The sequence below is a fragment of the Tachysurus fulvidraco genome, chromosome 4, assembly GCF_022655615.1.
Source record: "Tachysurus fulvidraco isolate hzauxx_2018 chromosome 4, HZAU_PFXX_2.0, whole genome shotgun sequence".
Taxonomy (NCBI): domain Eukaryota; kingdom Metazoa; phylum Chordata; class Actinopteri; order Siluriformes; family Bagridae; genus Tachysurus; species Tachysurus fulvidraco.
The window spans coordinates 1,980,435-1,998,060 of record NC_062521.1 but is presented as its reverse complement, the minus strand read 5'-3'; the positions used below and the strand labels follow the sequence as shown (position 1 = coordinate 1,998,060).

The window sequence follows — 17,626 nt, the reverse complement described above, 5'->3', positions numbered from 1 at the left end:
CTAGATAGTGTTAAATGTCTATAATCTAGACTGGGGGTAGACTTGTGGTTAGATTTGTTCTGTCAAACCTGTCCTGGTGAAATAACATGTTTAAAAGCCCACTTTGAGTTTTGAATGAGGAAATAATTCATGTTCTGCTGTTGTGTTGTGTTTACATTGCCCTAGCTCATGGCTGTGTAATTTTACAGTCTAGTACTATTTCTACTGACAGCCACAGATAATGTTCTCCACCATGGTTTACTCGTGACATAAAAATCAATCCTGACATTCATGCTGATTTAGATGCTTTAAAGATGGATTAAATCTTGGCTCGGTCTTAACCATGTCCCCGGAGAACAAAATAAAGCTTTCATTGTTGATGACACAATGAATGCTCCATAGTCCAAAAAGCCAAAATCAATATCCTTCCATAAGCTTTGGCTATTTATACAATGGTCAATCCTGTCATGGTTGATCCTGTCATGGAGCATAATCCCTCTATTAACCCATCTTAAAACTATTGTGCATTTCCATATATGTAGATATATTCCATATATGTTTGTGTATTCTTAGATGTTTGTGTATACTTACGTATTCTTACGTAAGACAGTGTTACCTTTCAGACATTATGAAACAGATGAAGACACACTGTGTAGAAAATTTAAATACAGTCGTACCAGTGACATTCTCAGGGTTTGGTCAGAGAAATAGTTACTTAGGGAGTATTGTTGAAACCTTTTTTAAGAGAACTCATTGTCATGTATGAAATGTATGACATCACAAAAATGTTTGATTAAAAAACAAAACATGTTATTAAGCAGGTTTTTGTTTTACTATAAAGAACAATCATCAGATTTGTATGGTCTGGTCTGTCATTACCGTCATAGTCACATGGTTCTCAACTCATCATTATACACTTAAACAGGTATTTCCTGTTTGTTTTGTTTTTCTACTAATTTAAGATCTTATCTTTTTCTGCTTCTGCTGTAACCTGACTCTGTTACGCATACATTTGTATAAAAAAGCATTTGTTTGCCTATACAAATATTCATGACTCAATTTATTGCACGTATCCCTGCAATAATATCAGCCTTTGTTACAGAAACTGGACTTAGGACTACGTTCAACGGTCCTTTCTTTGCCTGGGGAAATAAACGTTATAGTTTTGCGTATGATTTGCATACATTTTCAGTGTCATTTGAGCGGTTCAGGAAGACCTGTCTCTACATTTAAATTCAAATTCAAATTTATTGTATAGTGCTTTTAACAATGGACATTGTCTCAAAGCAGCTTCACAGAACATGAACATAAAACAGAAAGTTAATATTAAGATTAATATAATACAAAAAAATCATGATTTAAACGTGTTTGTATTTGTCCCCATTTTTTCTCCAAATGCATATTGTATTCCTGTCTCTGCATAGTCACTGATAGAAATTGTACAAGTGAGCCTTCATCAGCTGAAGAACATGCAACAGACACGTGACTCTGTGTGTTTTACATGCAGAAAAAAATCTGTCATGAAATAGGAGGAAATGTTTCAAAGTGGAAACACACTGCCCCCTGTCTTTCATAGTGCACACACGCACACACACACACACACACACACACACACACACACACACACACACACACACACACACACACACACACACACACACACACTTCTCTGATCACACAAACATCAATGTAATCCTTGTCTTTTGGTACATCACATCCAGAATTATTCATCTGTTATTAACTATTATCAATTATATTATAAATTATGAATATATGATTACATAATACTATGTTATGTTATTAGAATTTATAAATAGAAATATAAATCTATTATTATTATTGTTGTCGTTGATGTTATTATGCAATATTAGCCATAATTTTAATGTTTTCATTGATTTTATATTATCTGTCACATTTAGAAACTTATATTATTAATTATAATAATAGTAGCAGTAATGACTAGCAATCTAGTGTCCTCCTCGTGAATGTCTTTTTTTCCTCTACATTTTTCCTCCTGCTGCAGTCAAACCACAAAGATTCTCATGTAGTAATAAAATATTTCTCAAGCCTACCCCTGTATAGTTTTTCCTCCATTTCACCACCCATTTTATTTGGTACTATGAAATCAATCAGCACATGAATCTCCCATAGTGCAGCGCTTTAAGGTGGCAGATGAGGAGATGATGAGGAGAGCACGCTGGGCGAGGGACGAGTACAAGCGCCAGTCCATCCGGGCCATGGAGAAAGGCCATTTCAAGCAGCAAATCCCCGTAAGCAGGAGACATAGCAAGATCGGAACAGAGCCATCAGACACATCTCAAGATAACGTCCCGCCTTGTGGTAAAGAACGTCCTCGAGCCAGGCTCCAGCCTGCCGAACCCCCACTGTACCGCCGGAGACAGAGTCTCAGACACAGCGGCACCGCAGCACAGCCGCTCATGGACAGGTGACTTTACTTGATAACGAGCATATCATCAGTCTTTTTTTATTTCTCAATTGTGTTCTTGTGTTACAGCTTTTATGTCTGAGTGATACTGAAAACTACTGAAAACAAACATCACATAAAACACACTGTCACTTTCAATCTGTTTTTCGGGCCTGGTTTTTCAGTTTGGTAGTAAATGCAATGGTGCAAATATTTGCATGAACCAAACCTAAATGTACAAACAGTTTTAAAATATTTCTGTTTTTCTTTGTACCCATGAACACGTTCATTTGTATTTAGCGACGCCCCAAAACCCCATAAACGGTCAAATGCACAGGCAACTGGAAGCACGAAATGAGCTGTCAGGGTACAGCTCAGGGTAAAGCAAAAAGAAAAGTTATTGTGATAATAAAAATACGGAATAGTATATCATAGTACTAATAAGAAGCAAGCACTAAATCATCTACAGATCACATGATATCATTGATCTGTCTAGTGTGATTTATCTTCCACAGTGTTATTAGCTCATCAGTCATTGTCTAAATTTTGTTAGTTTGGGTTTTCTTTTTTTTTATGCACAAGTCAACAAGTCTTATGCACAAGTTAAGTCTATAATACTAATTTATACTTCCTGGCAAATCTCAAACCTTAATATGAAGATTAATATAATACAAAAAAATCATGATTAATATTAGTTCTATTGAAACGTGTTTGTATTTGTCCCCATTTTTTCTCCAAATGCATATTGTATTCCTGTCTCTGCACATTGCTGCTGAATATTCAACACAGTAGTCACTGATAGAAATTGTACAAGTGAGCCTTCATCAGCTGAAGAACATGCAACAGACACGTGACTCTGTGTGTTTTACATGCAGAAAAAACCTGTCATGAAAAAGGAAGAAATGTTTCACAGTGGAAACACACTGCCCCCTGTCTTTCATAGTGCGCGCGCGCACACACACACACACACACACACACACACACACACACACACACACACACACACACACACACACACACACTTCTCTGATCACACAAACATCAATGTAATCCTTATCTTTTGCTACATCACATCCAGAATTATTCAGCTGTTATTAACTATTATTAATTATATTATAAATTATGAATATATGATTACATAATACTATATTATGTTATTAGAATTTATAAATAGAAATATAAATCTATTATTATTATTATTATTGTTGTTGTTGTTGTTATAAATAACTTCAGTATGCAATATTAGCCATAATTTTAATTTGTTTTAATTGATTTTATATTATCTGTCACATTTAGAAACTTATATTATTAATTATAATAATAGTAGCAGTAATGACTAACAATCTATTATGTTATAAATAATTACGTATTAAAAATGAGTCGTGCATAACAATAATAATAAGAAGAAGAAGAAGAAGAAGAATAATAATAATATTTAGTTTAGTTACTTTCCTAATATATTTCTTTTAAAACATTTAACAAATACACCTGAGTGCACCATCCATTAAGAACACACACACACACTGATCGAGTTACACAGATCTTCAGCTTCACTGGTGTATGCTGTCAGGAGCCTCAATCCCCCGTCAATTTACTTTTACTTTACACCTGTAGGATTCCTTCCAATTGCTGGATTTCCTTCATTTTCATCCTAAAATATATTAAAGTCATCGTCCAACGTTGACTACCAGCACTCATCATGACATCGATGCTGCGTCATGGCTGTGGCTCATCAGTTTCACTAAGCTTCACCTGGCTCCTCTCCAGACCTTGGTGACACAGCGGGACAACGAAGAGACAAGACAGAGAGGGATTTGACCTGCCTACTCACCTGCATCATGACAGCTTTGGAGAAGGAGTGACTGCAACACAATATCTCAGGTGTGTTTAATTCCGATTAAGCTTTAGAGTTGGAAATACCATTATAACGTATATTTGTAGGTAGAGGTTTTATTGACTTTAGTTCATATCATTTAACACGTAGTGAAGGAATCACCAGTGTCAGTGTAAAGATCAGTACGTGTAAGATGCAGGAAATTTTGCTGACGTTTTGCGTCGGGTGGGGGGACAACTTCACGCTGGTTGTATACGCCACCATTTTGTGAGATCATTAGTGTGAGTAAAAAGAAGAAGATGTGCACTTCAAGTGCCTGGATGATGCACTTATTCAACTGAAAAAAAAAGCGTTGGAGCGTTGGACACTTCATTCACATCGTTCACAAAGCAGACGAGGGGCAGAGCTAACGGTTGCTGAGGTCTGAGAAAAAAATAATAATAAGGATGTGTGGTTATAGGAAAAGAGTCAACATCTGGGAGGTAAAAGGAATGTATATACATTTGTAATGTTGTTTTTAATAGACTCGCTTTGTCTATTCTTGCCGTCGAGGTCGTAGGTCAAGATGATGCAACGGATTCTCCACGACATGTACGTGGAGCCAGAACTGCTGGCCGAGCTGAACGAGGAACAAAAGCAGATCCTCTTCTACAAGGTACGTCAGGAGCAGGTCCGGCGCTGGACGGAGTGTGAGACGAAAGAAGAAAGCTCAGAGAAGACATCATCTTCATCATTTCGAGAAGGTGAGAACATTCAGCTCCTTAAAGTTCTGGAAGGTGAGAGCCAGTTGTTTGCTCTTGAGGTTTAGATGTTTTCCTAGAAATAAAGATGGCAGTTTCTTGAGGGCTCACCAGCTTAGCACTCGGGTTATTCGGCTTAGTACCTATGGCTTATACCGTATGTCTAAGTGAACAAGCAAAAATGGTTCTGAAAATTTAAAGAGCAAGTCTTTTACTCCATACTGTAGCTCATCTCTTAGCTTGCTAGAAGTTTTTTTTTTAGAGTAACCTAAAAAAAGTCCTGGATTTAAACCGCTATAAAGGTACAAATTACCAAGCTGCTTGGTTATCATGGTCAGGTCATCGTTCATGTGTGACGTTGTCCACAGGTGAGAGAAAGGGAGTGCAGTGGCTCCGTGGCACTGATGGTGAGGTGTGGGTGTGGGTGATGGGTGAAGGTCCTGGAGATAGACCATACGAGCAGATCGTCAAGGGGCTGATGGAGGAGAAAGCGCGAAGGCAGGCCCAGCTCGAGGCTCAGGAGCTGTGGTGGGTATCCGTAGGGAAGAAAGTGCAGCATATGGTGGGAAAAGACCTAAGCTTTTAAAGTGGCAGTTATAAGACATTTCCTATTTAACTCAGTTAGCATCAACTCGAATTCTCTGTTTTATTTCCCGCTGAAGGCGAAAAAAAGAAGCCGAGATCAAGCAGAAGTTCAGGGACGCCATCGCTAAAGAGAAGGCACGTTTAGTAGCCGGGAAGTGGAAAGAGGAAGCAGAAGACCGGAAGGCTGCCAAGCAGGAAGAAGAGCGCATCCAGGCAGAGCTAAAGGTAAAGATGTTCTTTTACAGCCGATCTAATCCTGTATTCTTGACATTTTGGGACTTTTTTTATTTTAACCTCAGTACTTTTTGTTTGAGAGGAAAAAATAGACACAATAAGCTTTGTTTGTTTCCTGTTTATTCACAGAAATCTGGACTCAAAATCTTATCATTTACTTGCCTGTAAATACAAGAATTTAGCTTTAAATCATCATAGCATGAAAGCAAAGACTGAATAATAAAAATGTAAATGAATTCCTAAGAGGAGTGTAATGTGTTGTCAGTATAGGTTCTCATAGGATTCATCACGGTAAACACCACAGACGTGGAACGAATGAACAATACGGACGAGTGAATGAATAAATACTCTCTTTGTTCAGCAGATTTCCAAATAGCACTTGATCAAACACACCCTACTATTTTGTATTGTATTACAACACCTCGCTGACTCACTGCATTCTGGGAATTAGCATGACCCTGACTAGCCTAAACTGGCACCTTTTTTTTTTTTTGACACTTTCAGATTTTCGATTTATAACTTAATCTGAAGAATATAAGAAGACGCTACAGAACCGAGGCACAGGAGGTAATGGTTGTGCTTTATAGATCTCCGCTGAGGTCCATCGGTGATTCAGGGCTCAGGAATGAGATCTTCTCAAGAGAATATTAAATGACTTGTGTCCTGAAAATCCAATAAACCTGATCAGGGAGAAATGTTTCACTTTATCACCACAGCGTTACTGGCTCATGTATCAGCGTAAAGTCTTTTAGGAAAAATGTTGGTAAACTTCGAAGTAAAATTTCACTTGATTCGGAAGTGGTTTTGATTTTCGTGCACGTGGCTTATTTGCATTTAGCGACAAACATAAAACTCCATAAAAGATCAAGTGCACAAGCAGCTGAAAGCACAAAATCTCTCAAAACCAACAGCAAACGTTCTGCTGACTCATTTTTTTCCAATAAAAATATTTAATAATATATTATTAATCATTATAAATGAGCACTAAATCATTATACAGACTAAAGTAGAGTTAGCTGTCTAGCGTTACATATCTTCACTTAATTTTCACAGTATTATTAGCTCATCTATCAACGTCTAAACTGAAACCATGTTGGTTTAGGGGTTTTTCCCCTATGAAGTCTTCAGAACTGCTTTATGCCTACAGGCTTCATTTATGTTCATGTAATTATTCAGCCAAGTTATTTCCAGTTAAATGTAGATGATTATTCGTGTCATGTGTTTAGCAGCTTTGTTAGCATTTATTCAGGATTAGCTTTCTAATCCTAGCATGCCTGTTGTATGCGAGGACGTTATGTGTAAAGAGCAAGCTTTGTTTTGCATGAAGAAACGTGAGGAAGAAGAGAGGCAGTTGGGAGAAGAAGAGGTTCGTTGTGCTGAGGAGAAGCGAGCGAAAGAGCTGTACGTGTCGCTGCAGCAGGAGCAAAGACAAAGTGAACACGATGACAAGGAGTGGGAAGAACAGCGTGAGTGTCCTCCTCGCGAATGTCTTTTTTCCTCCACATTTTTCCTCCTGCTGCAGTCAAACCACAAAGATTCTCATGTAATAATAAAATATTATTAATAAATAAAATAATATATTCTCAAGACTGTATAGTTTTTCCTCTATTTCACCACCCGTTTTATTTGGTACTATGAAATCAATCGGCATATGAATCTACCATAGTGCAGCGTTCTAAGGTGGCAGATGAGGAGATGATGAGGAGAGCACGCTGGGCGAGGGACGAGTACAAGCGCCAGTCCATCCGGGCCATGGAGAAAGGCCATTTCAAGCAGCAAATCCCCGTAAGCAGGAGACATAGCGCGATCGGAACAGAGCCATCGGACAAATCTCAAGATAACGTCCCGCCTTGTGGTAAAGAACGTCCTCGAGCCGGGCTCCAGCCTGCCGAACCGCCACTGTACCGCCGGAGACAGAGTCGCAGACACAGCGGCACCGCAGCACAGCCGCTCATGGACAGGTGACTTTACTTGATAATCATCAGCATATCATCAGTCTTTTTTTATTTCTCAATTGTGTTCTTGTGTTACAGCTTTTATGTCTGATTGATACTGAAAACTACTGAAAACACATCACATAAAACACACTGTCACTTTCAATCGGGCCTCGTTTTTCAGTTTGGTAGTAAATGCAATGGTGCAAATATTTGCATGAACCAAACCTACTGTAAATGTACAAACAGTTTTAAAATATTTCTGTTTTTCTTTGTACCCACGAACACGTTCATTTGCATTTAGCGACGCCCCAAAACCCCATAAACGGTCAAATGCACAGGCAACTGGAAGCACGAAATGAGCTGTCAGGGTACAGCCCAGGGTAAAGCAAAAAGAAAAGTTATTGTGATAATAAAAATATGGAATAGTATATAGTATAAGCACTAAATCATCTACAGATCACATGATATCATTGATCTGTCTAGTGTGATTTATCTTCCACAGTGTTATCAGCTCATCAGTCATTGTCTAAATTTTGTTAGTTTGGGTTTTCTTTCTTTTTTATGCACACTGTTAAGTCTATAATACTACTTTATACTTCCTGGCAAATCTCAAACTTTCTCTCGAACACTTCTCTTACCAAAGAAATAAGTGAACTTTGTCCTCCTCTCGTTCTTTGTAGCCCTGCCTGGGTTCGTGCTCCTCGTCCCAGCTCTAGAGAATCACTCATACTGTGGTTCAATGAGGACCAGAAGCCGAAGAGGGCCGGATACGAGCGGACAAGCAACACCGTCGCCACGTGGTTTCATGGTAAACTAGCTTAGATGTGTGACATCAGAAAATATATGCAAATCTTGGTTCTCATATGTTGTAAGCCAGGGTTTTATTCAGAATACAGATAAATGCTTTTATTAGTCATTGGATCAAACTTGTCATGCAGAAGCACTGTTCTGCTAAATACACGCTAACCTTTTGACCTTCTGTGCATACTAACACTCCTGATACATCGGTTCCTGCTGTGTAAACTGAAACTTTCTAAGGTGTGTGTGTGTGTGTGTGTGTGTTAGAGAAATGACAGTTCTTAAATAATTCAGCTGTTTCGCTAGGCTAATTACTGCCTAAGTCCTGCCGCTTTTGTCCGGTACAGATGAATCTTAGAGCGTGACTCTTGTTTAATAGACAATAAAGCTGCCTAACACACTCGCGAGTGTGTGAAATTCCATCAGTACAAGCAGCTCAAAAGATTCCTTTATTAACCTAATGAAGAGCCCTTGAGACAAGGATATATACACACACCGAGGTACACCAATCGCCGAGCCGAGGGTTCGAGTTACACCAACATGCCACACTAGGAAACAAGGTACTGTAACTAGATCATGCGCCATGATATGCTTAGCTCTCTCACAACAAAATTACTCTGTATGGATTTTCTGGAGCCCTGTTTGCTTAAGATTTTTTTTTTTTTTTTAAGAGATTTGTAATTAAACAGTTGGATTTTATCAGTTTATATGAATAATTTTTATATAATAATAATATTTTTTTTTCAATGTATTATGTTTTTAATTATGTGTTTTCTGGCTCTTTTTTGTTCTTCTCAACGCATCTAAAAAAAATTTTTTATATAATTATTAGGACTTTTTTTTCTTTTTTTTTGTTTATTATCTTTTTAATCGTTTTGCATATTTCTATTGTTTTTTTTTTCAATTACTATTTTATTTTTTCAGATATTTTTTCCGTTTCTTTTTATTTGTATTTTTGTTTGTTTGTTTTTTAAAGCTAAAGATTACTCTTACTGAAAAAAATATGTTTTCCACAATTTAAATTTTAAAAATTTAAATTTACAAATTTAGAAATTCCTCAACAAAACTATGAATCTATTTAAACGTTTTTGTTCATCACTGTCTAGAATTCAACTGAAAATTCAACTAAAACAAAAAATTCTGTCTACAGATATTTTGTGGCTATTTTCAGCTCATCTTCTCCTTACAGGAATAATTTTACGTGAGGACTCAGAGAAGTTACTGATGAACGAAGCTGAAGGCTCCTTCCTGGTGCGAGTCAGCGAGAGAATCTGGGGTTACATTCTGTCCTATCGCACAGCCACCAGCTTCAAACACTTCCTGATTGATGCCTCGGGGGATTATTACAGTTTTCTAGGAGTGGACCAGAACCGCCACGCCACTCTCGCTGACCTCATCGACTTTCACAAGGTGGGATAACAGGAGGGATTCTCCTTAAAACTCCTTACAGAGAAAACTGTTGCGTTCTGAAAAATTGGTTGTCGCTTTTTCTATATCTTGTTGATTTAATATCATTTTGACTTTTTTTTTTTTACTTTAAACTCAAAAAAAGCCTCAGAAGGTTCACTCGAGATGTAACGGTTTCTCTTGGTTTTCAGGAGGAAGTCATTACCACCACTGGAAAGGAGCTGTTAAAGGAGGCCTGCAGGCTGACGGCGCCCCCTGGAGACTACGGAGGACTTTTTCCATAAAAATTTTTTACAATTGTTATTAACTCCTTGTTAGATTTCAGTCTCTATAACACAAGGCTCTCAGTTGTAATTTATGACCACTGACTTGTAAAAACCTCCTTTTCAACTCGGAAATTCCTACTTCATAATACAGAGTTCGAGAAATTACGTCAAATCAGCTCGACTTGTCAACGATCTTCTCACATTATTCTTCTAACACCACAACAATTTGCCAATGATTACGGTTTGTATTTATTAATGGAAAACTAGATTGGATTACGTTTTTTAATTTTTATTTGTACGACGCTTTGAACAATGGACATTGTCAGAGAAATATATCAACTCTGGGTGTATAGTTTTTGTTTTGTTTTGTTTTGATTTGATTTCAAACTGAATTAAAACACCATCTTTTTTTTTTTTACACTATTCAAGCTCTTGCTCTGCTAATTCTCTGTTTGTTTCTAGGTGCACTGTTTCATGCACTGATGAGCAAGCAAGCATATGAGAACCAGATCTTATAGTCTCAAGAGAAAAAGATGAAAATGAAACTTGGGTTTAATATTTGTTTCAGGTTTGTGTACATGAAAAAAGGAATAAACAGGATAAGATCTTGAGTATAAGGTTTTAATTGAACATTGTAGCTTTATTTTTATAGTAAAAGATGTGAAGCAACAAAGAATAAACACTAGAGACGCGTTACACACACAATAACGCAACAGCTGAAAAAGCAGTGTGGTCATCTGTTTAGCCGCACAGGTCCAGGCTGGTGCTCTGGCTCAGCGGTGTGGAAAGCGCCGGGTGACTCAGACGGCACGTGTAGGTTCTCCCGGAGCTCCAGCGCTGCTTACTAAGCTTCAGAAGACTGGTCTGGGAGAAGGTGCCGTCGGAGTGACGCTCAGCCGGAGTCGTCTGCACCTCGTCCCCTGTCACGCTGCTGCTGTTCTCAGACCAGGACATGGTAACGCTGTCAGGGTAAAAACCCCGAGCCACACACACCACACTGACATCACCATCAGAGAGGGAAGAAACCGAGGGAGCGAGCAGGAGCAGGGACGGAGGAGAAGACGGACGAGCTGCACAGGACAACAATTTGGAAAGAGTTGAACCCGGAGACGTTCAGAGGTCAGTGAGAATGGCACTTTTGTTATGGTAGAGAACGAGTTCACTTTTTACACAAGGTCTAATTTCACCGCAAAAGCAAATGAATTAATTTACTTCTGAAATATTTAATGTGGTTGATTCTATTATTCTATGTATAAAAAAAGGAAGAAAGGAAACAAATACAAATCGTCATCCAAAGAAAATCATTTTTCTATTATTATTATTATTAATATTATTATTATTCTTCTTCTTATTATTATTATTATTATTATTATTATTATTATTATTATTATTATTATTATTATTATTATTATATGCTAATTCATTATTTCGGTGACGATTTGCAGAAAAATGTATAGTAAAATTTGGTTAACTAAAAAAAATTTATTTATGTAACAAAAGTTTTTGTTATGTTAAAATAAAAATGGAAATAAATGTAAATTTAAATGTAAAATAATAATGCAATAAAATAATTAAATAAAATATGAGTATAAATTTAGTTCAATAAAGTTGTTTGATACTAAATGTACGATCATGTGGCTGTTAAATTATATCTGGATAAAAATCACATCTATCTCATTTTTCATTAAATATAACAAAAAATTCAGACTCACCGATTTTTAACTCGGTGCCTCCGCCGATGCTGCCATGGCACTGTGACACAGCGCTGTACAAAAACCTTGTATCTCACTGCCACTGCTCCTGCTTAGGCTGAACACATCCGACCACAATCCTGGAGCTCCACTTGACAAAGCATCAGGAATTTCTTCAATGTGACTTGAGAAATCGTAACAGATGTGTATTCAAACGGTTCCTGACTGGATCCGAGCTTCTGGATTGAACAGTGTGATCCTCAGGACGACTGTGAGACTCAGGGGGTTTTTGTACGAGTGTTTAATTGAACTGCAGCACTGTGATGGTTGTCACAGATGATGCAGCCGCAGTAATACATGGCTTCGTCTTCAGCTTCCACTCGGGCGATGTTAAGGTACTCGTCTGCGCCGTTGTCCGTGTACGAGAACCTGCTGGACAGGCCGCTGGCTCTGGTGCTGTCAGCTAGTAGGAACTTTGGAGTATCTCCAACTTTCTGCTGGTACCATGAAATACTGTAAGAACTAGTATCCTTCCTGCAGAGAATCTTTACATCCTGTCCTACATTGACATTTAAGATCTTCTCCTGGGTCAGATGCACTATGGCCTCGATCCCTGCAGAAACACAAAAATCCCAAATACTGTATTAGCGTGCGATCTTACATTTTCTCATCCAGCCGGATTTCCCACTGCATCAGACTAATTCTACAGACTTGATCATTTTAATGGTTGGTTTCATCTCTGTTCTGTAAAATAAAACCCTGACTGAAGGAATTAGACACTCGATATCTTCCAGTCTTTTTCTTTTTTTTACCTTGTTCCTCTCACGTGGGGTCCATTGTACAGATTGGAATGTTAATAGTTTTTTTCTCTCTTTTTTTCTTTTTTTACAACATGTAAACAATCGAGTGTGAACATGTGCATTGATATTTTAGTTTCAGTGAAAATGTCTTACCAGAGAGAGAGAGCATAGAGAGGAGTCCGGCAAGAGCCATAGTGCCCAGCATCTTCATGGTGGACTATACTGGTGATGATCACAGAGGAAAGATGAGTGACTGAGTGATGTGCTGAGTGACGCTTTGCTGCTTATAAAGGGTACCAAGGCAGCACACTTGGTCACACACACACACACACACACACACACACACACACACACACACACACACACACACACACACACACACACTCACACACACACTCACACACACACAAACCTTTACCACATTACTGGTTCTCTAAATTTGCATGTAAATAAACAGAGCAAATAAACCAAATGTGCCTACAAGCTTCATAAGGTAAATTTTCTTACATTTTATATGCACACGTGGTCCTTTTTTGAGGCTTTGGTGATTGGATAAATCTATTGGCAAAGGTTTATAAACAGCAAGTTAATCTGGACTGTAAGCTTCGTTTCAGGAGTGCACATTGTTCGAGAATTACGTTGATGAAAGCAGAACTCTGTAATAGGGTCTCATCCGGAGGCCCTGAATTTGCATACGACTTTCAGTTCTTGATCTTTTTATCCTTTTTTTTTTCATTTTTCCACTAGAGTGCCTCCATTTGTTGAACCTTAACGTAGATTAAAAACTACATTTTTATATCCACAGATAAGAGGCAACCCGATAATAAATAAAAAATAAATAACGTTATTCTTTTGGGTCTTTTATACTGAGCAACATAAAAACTGTTTGTTAACAGTTCAGACCAAAATACTACTAATAATAAACTGGATAGAAGATACTAATGCTTACCAGTTAGCATCGTCAGCCTATAGTATAATAATAATAATAATAATAATAATAATAATAATAATAATAATAATAATAATAATAATAATAATAATAATAATAATAATAATAATAATAATCTTGATGTATAGCATGTTTATGTAGATAGATAGATGAACTTCATGCCAAACTGATAATAAATAATTTATTAATACAGATGTTCTGTATCATATACTGTATAATTCCTGACATGGTTCCATGACCTGTATTTAAGGTGGTTGTTATTTATAAGACTCATGTCATAGTTAGTTTAGTGATTATTACATATGCCTTACTTACTGTCGCTCATCATTAGTTAATATTTAATCAGTATTAATTCAGGTTAAAAGGTTATCGCAGGTATATTCATGTAGTCTGAGCGCATCAACACCTTCTTGACCAATCAGGATCAAGTATTCTGGAGGTGTTTTACATAATTCTTATGAAGAAAGGTTTGATCCGAAATGTAACCTGACATCATGAATATTAAACTATTATGCATTATAAAATCTCGTGCTTGCATCTACAGTATGCTTGATTTTTAAATCGTGCCTGTTAAGAAAAAGTCTGGAGAGTTTGTTCAACCAAACGTTAGAAATCAAAATCAATCCCAGGAGGCCACAGAGTCAGTTATATAGAAGAACTTTATTACTGTATACTGTATTTTCAGATCTAAAGCAAGCTTCTAAAGAGCTGATGAACTTCTGAAATGCATATCTATTTTATGTTTAGATTTCTGTTTAGCCGCACAGGTCCAGGCTGGTGCTCTGGCTCAGCGGTGTGGAAAGCGCCGGGTGACTCAGACGGCACGTGTAGGTTCTCCCGGAGCTCCAGCGCTGCTTACTGAGCTTCAGAAGACTGGTCTGGGAGAAGGTGCCGTCGGTGTGACGCTCAGCCGGAGTCGTCTGTACCTCGTCCCCTGTCACGCTGCTGCTGTCCTCAGACCAGGACATGGTAGCGCTGTCAGGGTAAAAACCCCGAGCCACACACACCACACTGACATCACCGTCAGAGAGCGAAGAAACCGAGGGAGCGAGCAGGAGCAGGGATGGAGGAGAAGATGGACGGTCAGACATCACTAAGGGGGACAGAAAGAGTGATTGCTTTAAATGAATCCAGGAATTCTGCTGCTGTTCTTTATTATACCTGTTACAAGTCGAATCAGTCCTAAACACAGTACGCTTTGTTTATCAAGTTAAAATCAGTCAGGATCAAATTTAAAACGCAGATCAAACAGGAAAAATTACGGGACCTTTTGCAATAGAATCTTTTACAAATGTAATCATCTTTTTATTAATAATGCCTAATTATTGCTTACAGTGCGTTACAGTGCCTAATTATTTATTTGAATTGATTTTACAAAACATTATTATAAATATTATTTCAGATTTATTACGATTAATAATTGGGTTTGCTGCTTTTTATTCGTCTACAGTATTTTTAAATAAATAAATAAATTTAAGCACTTTGTTTATTTTTATACTTAATATCCATTTATATATATATTATATTAAATATATTTTATATAAAATAAGTAAATCAATGTAATAACAATTCAGTACATAAATAAATAAATAAATATTTTATTTGTTTTTACTCTTTTTGGTGATTTAAAGTTGATATTGAAATAAGGATTTAATAACTAAAACATTTTTCTGCTTACCCAGGTTGGTCCCTTGAGCGAACACGGAGGCTCACAGTGTTAGAGCTCAGTACAAAAACCTCAACACCGTAGTCCTATCACATCACTGAACAGGGACATAACAGCACCACAAAAGCAGAAAGATTAGCAGATTTAACACAGAAGTTTGTTTTATTCAGTCTCTGAGTGTCTGAGTCCATTACTATCTTCTAGTATATTTCTCACTGACTGTAATGATGTTCGGATAAAGCGGTAGAAGATGAATGAATGAATGAATGAATGAATGTAATGATGTTCTGACTGTGATTTATTATTAAAACTTATTGAATCCTGGGTGACAAATGAATGGTGGGACAATAAACTACATACATATATGTAAATGTCATATAATGTGGGTTTCAACCTTGTTGACTTGTCACACATTGGATATAAAAGGAATATGGGGTTGTTCTGGATTTCCCATTATTTCTGAACAGATTTCTGAGCATGAGCTTCACAGTAAGTGCAGCAGGAGGTTTTTGTACGGCGGCTCTGCTGGACTGTAGCACTGTGCTCCACCGCAGTTAATACATGCACAGTAATAAACCGCTTCATCTTCAGCTGTCACTCCTTCGATGTTCAGATAATCCTGATTGCCCGAGTCAGTGAAAGTGAACCTGGTGGGTAAACCGCTCGCTCGTATATCATTACGGAGCAGAAACTCAGGAGAACCTCCAGCTTTTTGTCGGTACCATGAAATGAAATGTGCATCATTTTCTGCAGTGCAGAGTATAGACACCTTGTCACCCAGTTTCACCTGTTTCGACTTCTCCTGACTCAAACTGTATGCCGCCAAACCTGACAGACAGGAGAATGACATGGACACAGTTACTCAACTGCACAGATTTGGACTTCAGTCCTGTACAGATGATGACAAGATGAACAAAACTTGTAAATCATAGCTGTTAATGTAAAACATTCATCTTCATCGTAGAGTCAGGAGATCTGCTTCATCTCACTGATGCACTTTTCATCTTTACTGAAGTTCATTACAGTGATTGTGATGGTCTTACCGGTGATGGTGAAGGTGAGCAGGAGTCCGGTGACTGACACTGTGTTCAGGATCATGGTGTGTTCACTTGTGGAGATGATCAGAAAAGATCTGAGAGCCTTCTGATACATGGGTCTTATATTTAAAAAAAAAAAAAAAAAAAAAAGACAAACCCATAGAGACAGAGAGAGAAAGAGGCAGGTGGTGGGAGTGTGTTTCAGTTCCTCATCCTTTTTGAATCTCGGTGCCGTTTCTCAATATAGCTAAAGGGGAGAAACCCAACGTGCTCTGCACACCTGCACAAATCAACCCCCTCACACACACACACACACACACACACACACACACACACACACACACACACACACACACACACAGAGGAAGTAACCATGCATGAAAGCTTGTTTTGCATAATTATTTGAATCGTACCACTATATGTACACGTGTTTCTTCTTATTTCTCTGATGCTTTGTGTGTGTGTGTATATATATATATATCTGCTTTATATAATATATCATGTGGAGGATTCTTGGGTCTAGAAATCTCCACCCAAATGCTGTGGTAATAAGGGGATCACTAACACACTTTGTGCATGGAAAAGTGTGGCTGTCATCATTGTGGCACACACAAAAAAACAATATAAATGTACAGAACACACCAATAAAGTTCCTTGCATGTACTTCACCTCATTTTGAACTTTTTCCCCCATATTATTATTTCTTGGTCCTCGAGATGTTTGTTGTTGGTTCTTCTCATGCGAACTAGTTTCACTCCAGCATTGGTAAATTATTTATGTAATCACAAATTGCATCATATATAATAGTTTTAAAAAACGTGATGTGCTTTCTTTAAATTCGCCACTAGATGACAGGCTTGTCAATCAAGTCACATCTCTAGTGACCAGCAGATGGCAGTGTTGATTAAATATAAACTTAATTGTCACTAGTTTATCCTAAAACGTCTACTTGAAAGCCTTCAATGAAAAGTAGAGGTTATTATAGCAATTAAATAAATCTGTAATTTTATGTTGGATGGTCAAATGTATTATTTTTGTACAATATGCAATGAAATTCTTAAATTATTTGTGTGTGTGTGTGTGTGTGTGTGTGTGTGTGTGTGTGTGTGTGTGTGTGTGTGTGTGTGTGTGTGTGTGTGTGTGTGTGTGTGCTGGTACAATTATAATGCTAACCTGTACCCAGCCTTTATTACTTACTTTATCCTCATTAGTCCAGACTAAAGCTCACCTACATCGAGATAACAAGACATTTATAAAGGAATCTATAACATAAAAGTT

At 37.6% G+C, this 17,626-nt stretch overlaps 3 protein-coding genes across 3 annotated transcripts; 1 reads left to right on the top strand and 2 right to left on the bottom strand.

Annotated features, from left to right (window-relative positions):
- Positions 1–4,022: 4,022 nt before the first annotated feature.
- LOC113656933 (SH2 domain-containing protein 4B-like) lies at positions 4,023–14,553 on the top strand. Its single transcript, XM_027168425.2, has 9 exons — positions 4,023–4,981; positions 5,347–5,506; positions 5,641–5,788; positions 7,125–7,263; positions 7,464–7,758; positions 8,415–8,542; positions 9,722–9,942; positions 10,131–10,958; positions 14,413–14,553. The coding sequence occupies exons 1-8, from the start codon at positions 4,804–4,806 to the stop codon at positions 10,221–10,223; spliced, it is 1,362 nt and encodes a 453-aa protein (XP_027024226.1). The 5' UTR covers positions 4,023–4,803; the 3' UTR covers positions 10,224–10,958; positions 14,413–14,553.
- On the bottom strand, positions 10,813–13,158 carry LOC113656974 (immunoglobulin kappa light chain-like). Its single transcript, XM_047812862.1, has 4 exons — positions 12,850–13,158; positions 12,224–12,509; positions 11,918–11,955; positions 10,813–11,275 (listed from the first exon to the last, which is right to left on the bottom strand). Exons 1-4 carry the CDS (start codon positions 12,905–12,907, stop codon positions 10,947–10,949), a joined length of 711 nt encoding a protein of 236 aa, XP_047668818.1. The 5' UTR covers positions 12,908–13,158; the 3' UTR covers positions 10,813–10,946.
- On the bottom strand, positions 14,287–16,478 carry LOC113656946 (immunoglobulin lambda-1 light chain-like). The gene is made up of 3 exons (XM_047812072.1): positions 16,355–16,478; positions 15,798–16,139; positions 14,287–14,738 (listed from the first exon to the last, which is right to left on the bottom strand). The coding sequence occupies exons 1-3, from the start codon at positions 16,461–16,463 to the stop codon at positions 14,401–14,403; spliced, it is 789 nt and encodes a 262-aa protein (XP_047668028.1). The 5' UTR covers positions 16,464–16,478; the 3' UTR covers positions 14,287–14,400.
- Between the last annotated feature and the right edge of the window lie 1,148 nt (positions 16,479–17,626).

Excerpts from the sequence above, each read along its gene's own strand:
- LOC113656933 (XM_027168425.2), top strand. The coding sequence starts at position 4,804 with ATGATGCAACGGATTCTCCACGACATGTACGTGGAGCCAGAACTGCTG. Across the intron at positions 7,264-7,463 it reads CAAGGAGTGGGAAGAACAGC|TGCAGCGTTCTAAGGTGGCA; the intron begins GTGAGTGTCCTC and ends AATCTACCATAG. Across the intron at positions 9,943-10,130 it reads ACCTCATCGACTTTCACAAG|GAGGAAGTCATTACCACCAC; the intron begins GTGGGATAACAG and ends CTTGGTTTTCAG.
- LOC113656974 (XM_047812862.1), bottom strand. The coding sequence starts at position 12,907 with ATGAAGATGCTGGGCACTATGGCTCTTGCCGGACTCCTCTCTATGCTC. Across the intron at positions 12,510-12,849 it reads CTCTATGCTCTCTCTCTCTG|GGATCGAGGCCATAGTGCAT; the intron begins GTAAGACATTTT and ends GTGTTTCTGCAG. Across the intron at positions 11,276-11,917 it reads AGGCACCGAGTTAAAAATCG|CTCGTCCGTCTTCTCCTCCG; the intron begins GTGAGTCTGAAT and ends TGTCCTGTGCAG.
- LOC113656946 (XM_047812072.1), bottom strand. The coding sequence starts at position 16,463 with ATGTATCAGAAGGCTCTCAGATCTTTTCTGATCATCTCCACAAGTGAA. Across the intron at positions 16,140-16,354 it reads GCTCACCTTCACCATCACCG|GTTTGGCGGCATACAGTTTG; the intron begins GTAAGACCATCA and ends CCTGTCTGTCAG. Across the intron at positions 14,739-15,797 it reads CCTCCTGCTGCACTTACTGT|TGATGTCTGACCGTCCATCT; the intron begins GAAGCTCATGCT and ends TGTCCCCCTTAG.